Source organism: Palaemon carinicauda, unplaced genomic scaffold (genome assembly GCF_036898095.1).
Source record: "Palaemon carinicauda isolate YSFRI2023 unplaced genomic scaffold, ASM3689809v2 scaffold1924, whole genome shotgun sequence".
NCBI lineage: Eukaryota > Metazoa > Arthropoda > Malacostraca > Decapoda > Palaemonidae > Palaemon > Palaemon carinicauda.
This window is the reverse complement of record NW_027169506.1, coordinates 7,655-15,000: the sequence shown is the minus strand read 5'-3', so window position 1 is coordinate 15,000 and position 7,346 is coordinate 7,655. Positions and strand designations below refer to the sequence as shown.

The 7,346-nt window shown below is 33.4% G+C and overlaps 1 protein-coding gene across 1 annotated transcript; it reads right to left on the bottom strand.

Annotated features, from left to right (window-relative positions):
- Positions 1–1,336: 1,336 nt before the first annotated feature.
- Positions 1,337–6,386, bottom strand: LOC137635890 (piggyBac transposable element-derived protein 4-like). The gene is made up of 2 exons (XM_068368326.1): positions 6,151–6,386; positions 1,337–1,679 (listed from the first exon to the last, which is right to left on the bottom strand). Exons 1-2 carry the CDS (start codon positions 6,384–6,386, stop codon positions 1,337–1,339), a joined length of 579 nt encoding a protein of 192 aa, XP_068224427.1.
- Between the last annotated feature and the right edge of the window lie 960 nt (positions 6,387–7,346).

Below are 7,346 nucleotides of genomic sequence, written 5' to 3'. Positions count from 1 at the left end.
TCCCTTTAAGAAAAAATTCCTCAATGTTCAAGAAACATCTTGTGGTAACTGGGAAGTGATCTGACCCATAGAGGTGAAGATCTGAAATGAGAAATAAAGGGTAACTTTTCTTGGCCAAAAAAATTAGTCAAAATTTCATGAATTTTTTTGGGTACCCAAATGAAATAGGATGTGGCTAATTTTTTTATGGAATAAACATATGTTATCCTAAAATAGAAATATGTAAAAAAAATCTTCATTATTTTGTAAATTACTGTTATATCAGGGGCCATATCTAAAGGTAATTTTCTGATTACTTAGTGTCACCATTAAAATTTCGTATAAAAAGACTTACATTTAATATATATGATATTTATGCAGGTAAAAATATACCAAAATGTCACAAATTCTAAAGGAAACAGGAATATATAGAGATATGGCAACTTACGCTTCGGATATGTCCACAAAATGGCCGCAAACCACACCAACTCCGACTACCTAATCTACCACCTGAAATGTAGGAAGGGTATGTCAATTTCAAGGTGTTATTTACTAATCTAATTATTCTTGGATATGCATAGAAATTTTATGGTGGGTTGCTGGATGATTGACGATTATTTTACGACTATAAAATTAGAATTTTGACCCCCAAAAAAATCTGAAGGGAAATAAATTCGAAAAAAAAAACATAAAAATGTAAAGCAATATATTTTAGCTAAAAAAAATTGGATTGATATTCAAGCAAACAAGAAGTGAAAAAAAAATTCATGTTGTAACTTACCTATAACTCTAAGGTACACCTTGGACACAAGACAGTTTGATGCGTCAGGCAAACATGACTCCTGCAGCGGAAACACGCAGTGTTTGTCTTGCGGTCGTTCTTAGGTGGGCAGCTGTGACAGCGAATCCTTTTAGGAAGCTTGATGTGGCCACAGGCAATTTGAGGTCTTGGTTCCGCCTCAGGAATCTTGAAGGTATCCACCATGAGTTGACGGAGTCCCTTCGACAACTTGCGTGACGTGTAATACCGATGTATTTCCTGGGGAGCACACAACTCGGTGGCGATCTCCTTTAGGAAGGTTCGCCTTGGCATTGTCTTGGCGAAGGGCATGTACGTATAGAGAATATAAGAATTGACCATTATTATATTCAATATCCCGTAGAAGAGACTCAGAAGCCAGCGTCGTGACTTACGAACACAATTAGATATAGAACACATCTGGTCGAATGTATCTACACCTCCCTTGGTCGCATTATAAAACATCTGACTGTCCGTCTTCCTTTTTTCGACCTCGGACGGATCATGATGCAGGGAACTCAACATCATCACTTTCTTAGTCCTAGTAATTTGCTGACACTATAGAGTTAGATTGTGTTCGTAAATGAACACTGCCACTGAGTCCTTTGGGGGAAGCACCTTCTCCATAAGTTCCTTAGGAATATAAGACTTTTGGCGAATGGTGCCACACAAATGCATGTCCTTATCCAAGAGTGACAAAGTGAGCGGTAGCGTCGCAAAGAAGTTATCCGTCGTCACTCTGCGGCCACTTGGCTGAAAAGGTGACACAAGATCAGACATATAAACTTCTCCAAGCGTCGCTCCCCTTGGTATCTTGACCGTGTCCTTCCCCAAGTAGGCAAGGCCATTAAACATGTAATGAGAATCGGAATCACACACCAATACAACCTTGATACCATACCTAGAGGAAGAGAAATGGAATTAGTAACTAATAAAGGTAAAAAGATAACAAATAACAAAAATAACACAATATACAATTATATTACTAATAAATATGATAATAATAATATTAATAATAATAATAATAATAATAATAATAATAATAATAATAATAATAATAATAATAATAATAATAATAATAAATACATAAGAAAAACATTTACAAATACGAAAGAGAAATTACCAGATAATTTTATCAGTGATAATTATTATAGTGAAGATTATAATAATAATAATAATAATAATAATAATAATAATAATAATAATAATAATAATAATAATAATAATAATAATAATAATAATAATAATAATGATAATAATAATAAAAATTACACAAAAACATTATTTACAAATACGAAAGAGAAATTATCAGATAAATAAGTAGCAAAGTTATAGATAGATACAGATAGACAGAGATAGAATAGATGATATATTATATTTTAGACACATAAATCATATATAATAATAATAATAATAATAATAATAATAATAATAATAATAATAATAATAATAATAATAATAATAATAATAATAATGTTTATTGGACAAAAACATATTTACATACAAAATATTTACAAAAAAAGATTCGGTCTAAGCCCATGTGGAGCAGAGCTCTTCGGGCAATAATACAAATAAAATAATATCTTCAATTAAAAAAAATTATAAAAAGTAATATTGATAAAAATAAACTAAATGTACATATACATATACACAAGTATATACATATGCATACATATACACACATGTACATATACATACACATATACACATAGACACATATAAATGAGATTTTCAGCCTAAAAATAAATGGAATTGTACATTCGTATAATAAAGTATAATAAAGAAGGGCGGAATAATAATTAGTGCAAATTTTGAAATTAAACATTGATATGGTAGAAATGCTAGAATTACAAATGTATACAAGCAATAAACAATATAAGAATTAAGAACATTATTGCATTAATGGTTAGGTCATGAAGAAATATCAACTAATAAAACTTAGTACACAGATAATAACATATTAGTATATGATTTTTTAAAAGATCGAATGCTAAGCAATGCCTTAAGATAAGCAGGCAGAGTATTCCATTGTTTAACTCCCTGATAGAGATGAAACTGTTCACATTTCTTTACACGTACGAAGGGAAGAGTTAAGTTAGAGTCTCTTGTTCCATATTGGTGTGCTGATTGTACCTGAATTATTTTTTGTCTAATGGATGGATATTTATGCAGCGAAAGTGTTTGAAACATCAAATTCATTAAGGAGAGTTTGTAGGTGTCCTCCAACTTCAGAATCGAGAGAGACCGGAATAGAGGTGATGTATGAGCTAAATAATCACTCGAAGTTATTATTCTCACCAGTTTTTTTTGCATAATGATTAGCGGTTGCAGGACGTTTCTACTGCAACTCCCCCACGCTGTAATGCAGTAATTTAGATGAGGAGATATTAAAGAGTGGTAGAGTTGCTTTAATATATATAGCGGGAAATAATCCTTCAGCCTATATATGATACCTGTAACTTTGGAAATTTTATTGACTATCATATCCACATGCTTACTGAAGGTTAATTTATTGTCAAACATTACTCCTAAAAATTTTCCACTGGATTTCTGGTCAAGAGTGTGATTTCCTATTGCAACTCTTATGTTACCGGGAACTTTGCGCAAAGAAAATATTATGAAATATGTTTTTCTCTCATTTAGGGTCAATTTATTCGATAGTAACCAATTTTTAACATTATTTAAGTTAGCAGTTAAAGAATTACAAAGAGAATAAATATTTTTATGACAAAGATGGAGCGTGGTGTCATCGGCAAAAAGTATGGAGTTTAATCTGCCAACTGAACGAGGCAAATCATTAATATAGATGAGGAAAAATAACGGTCCCAAGACTGATCCCTGAGGGACACCTATTTTGACATCCATAATCTCTGAAAGATGACCATCGAGCGTGACAAATTGTTTTCGATTTGTCAGGTAGGATTGGAGTAAGAGTAGTGCATTGCCTCGTATACCATAATGTTCCAGTTTTTAAAGTAGTATATCATGAGACACAGTATCAAAGGCTTTGCTCAAATCCAAAAAAACCGCACCAAGGTATTTATTTTTATTCATTGCATTATAGATATTTTCAAGGAGGTCATGAACGGCATCACTAGTACTTACGCCTCGTAAGAAACCATACTGACACGTAGAGAAAATGTTACAACTATTGAAGAAAGAGTAAAGTCGACTATACAATAGTTTTTCAAATATTTTATTCAACAAAGGAAGGCAGCTAATTGGTCTATAGTTATTAACATCTGATATATCACCAGATTTGTGTAACAGTCACACATGCAATTTTCAAAATGTCAAGATAAATACCAGCATCTAAACAACGGTTGAATAGCATAGATATAGGAAAGGCAAGTAGGTTAGCATTGTTCTTATATAATCTTGTAGGAGGAGAATGAATATTTGCTTTTTTGTTTTTCAGTTTTTTTATAATGTTCATCACTTCAAATGGAGATGAAGGGGTAAAAAAAAATAGACTGCTGATTTGAGGGAGGCAAATAGGTACGGAAATCTAAGTTAATATTTTGAGGTAAAGCATCCCTTAGAGTAACGCCTATTGTAGAGAAATGAAGATTAAAAGCATTTGCAATTTGTTTAGTGTCAGTAATGGTTTCCCCGTTTCGAATCAGTTTTCTGAGTGAGCTACTCTTTTTTCTGCCCGGCCTTAGTGACGAGTTGATTAAGTCCCAAGATTTTTTGGCATCTCTACGGAGTTGGTCAAAAGTACTCTCAAAATAGTTTTTCTTTGCCTTGCGTATTAATGTACATAACAGATTACAATAGTTATTGTACTGTTGGCTACTATAATTACCCAATTTCATTCTTCGGTACAGATTATGTTTAATATTAATTGATTTAAGAAGTCCTTTGGAAATCCACCTATTCATCAATCTTTTAACACTAACAAATTTTGTTTTTAGGGGAAAACACTCATTGAAGAAACTGTCAATCTTGTCACTGAAAAAGGATACACCTACGTGAGGATTTAAGGAGGCGTGACCATATTCTGCTGACCAGTCTCTACCCCGGAGTAGTTCTGTAAATTTTCTATCATTAATTTGGTTCATGTCTCTAAATTGAATTCTTATTTTGTCATTCATGCTGCTTAGTGCAGGCAATAAAAGGCTACAGAAAATTGGGAAATGATCAGTGATATCAGCTAAAAATATCCCAGAGTTACTAACGAGGTTATTATTGGCCCAAATGTGATCAATACAGGAAAGAGAGTCATTTGACCCGATCATGGTAGGCCTAGTTATTGATGGTCGGTATTCGAAAGACCGCATTGTGTTGACCAGTCTCCGTGTGGTCTCGCTTTCCCCTTCCCTCATTAGGCAGATGTTAAAATCCCCTGTGACAACAGTATTCCCAGAAGAGATACCTGGACTTCTTAGTACCGCCTCTAGCGAGTTGAAAAACATATTTTCGTCACCTCCTGGACGCCTGTATATACCTAAGATAATAGCAGAATGAGAGGAATTGGGAACAGAAACTGTTGCCCCGGCACTTTCAAAATTATCTGTAGATATGCTTAACTCATCGAGAGGTTTAAACAAAAGTGAATCTTTAACAAAAATGCTCACACCACCGCCCCTCCGGCCCTCACGATAATTATGAAAAGCATTATACCCTGGAAGTGAATTCATGCAATGTGTTTCTTGCTTAGCCCAAGTTTCAGTTAGCACTATAATGTCAAATTCATGATTGCAATTTTTCAAATAACCAATAAATTCGTCGTTATTTTTCTTAAAACTTCTAATGTTAAGGCTTATTAGCGAAAGGCATTGACGCATATGATCAGGGAGAGAATCATTAAAAGTTTCAATGGTATAATATTTACAGGAAAATAGATCGGCTGCATTCACAAAATCTACAAAGTTCTCATCAGGATCAGCATGATTGACTCAAGTTCTCTACTTCACAATATATATATATATATATATATATATATATATATATATATATATATATATATATATATATATATATATATATATATATATATATATATATATATATATATATATATATATATATATATATAAATAAACAATTTATATATATATATATATATATATATATATATATATATATATATATATATATATATATATATACATATATATATATCTATACATATATATATATATATATATATATATATATATATATATATATATATATATATATATATATATATATATATATATATATATATATATATATATATATATATATATGTATAGATATATATATATATATATATATATATATATATATATATATATATATATATATATAAATATAATAAATAAAAAAATTATAAATACAAAACAATAATTACATGTGCAAATATAAAATAAAATTATTTTTACTTAGCAGGTTTCTTGGGGATATACATCTTGAATGAACAGCGACCCCGAAAAGGGACAAGCTGTTCATCAACAGTAAGATGGGGCCCGGGGCTATAATTGCTTCGACAATTGGCCACCACGAGGTCGAAGACTTTCCTAATGGGAGCAAGGCGATCCTTTTTCACCCTCTCTGCTCTGGTGGCCGAATCATCGAAGCGAAGAACCATCACCAACAGGGTAAAACGACGCTCGTTCATTGTACACCTATACAAAGGATTTCCCTCTGTGATGTCCAACATGTCACAAGTCGGTGCATGGTTGTCACACCGCACTGCCCACTGCCGACATTATTAGAATTCCAATAAACGCCTTCAGTTCCCTCAGGTCAATGTCCCTAAGGGCAACGTTGCCCATTTGATGGTAATTACTTCTCAAAATGGCAAGGCGTTCATTAGAACGCAGAACAATATTGGCTAACATGCAGTCGTCCAAAAAGAGCGAGAAAATGTCGGACATTTTCTTCACACCCAACGTGACAGAGGTGGGACCTCCAGGCTCAATCCGTGGTGTGAGTATATGGGGGAGGGTGGGATTTGGGTTTTATGCCAGAGAGTACCATCACGACTTTGAATGGAATCAGATTGTATCTGGGTGATAGTTCACCCCCTTCTCCTCTTCGTGCTCCTCTCCTCCACTGGGGTGAGGCGACGTACCGGTGCTGCGGGCTGTCCACTTGATGTTGATGGATTAGGGGAAGTTGTTGTTGTTGTGCTGACTGTCACAACAACAGAAGCAGAACCCCCAACCCTCACTACCTCCCCCTCATCATCATCGTCTTTGCCATCCCCATTCCCTAAGGCGACAATTTCTGGATCATCTGCCTTCTCTTCTTCCTCCCTCACCTCTTGCTCCAATTCCCTCACATCGAAATACTCATCGTCAGTGACGTCATCTATATCCAGACCATCCTCAACATCACTATCAAGCTCTTCTAGTAGTTGATTGATTACATCAATGCCCAAGGAATACTTCTTGCTTGCCATTTTGATAACTGCAAAGAATTAGAAAAAAAATTAGAAATACGCATTCCATAGAAAATGGATCCCATACCAATATATCTCAGGCAAAAAACAATGTCGTGCATGGGTAGCCAGATCATTTAGACACACTTTCCAACACTAAAAAAATAAAAGTTTGTTGACACTATTTGTAAATTT

Bases quoted from the DNA above. Each gene is read 5' to 3' on its own strand.
- LOC137635890 (XM_068368326.1), bottom strand. From the start codon at position 6,386: ATGAACGAGCGTCGTTTTACCCTGTTGGTGATGGTTCTTCGCTTCGAT. The intron at 1,680-6,150 runs GTAAAAATAATT...CTCTTCCTCTAG, and splicing joins ATCCCCAAGAAACCTGCTAA to GTATGGTATCAAGGTTGTAT.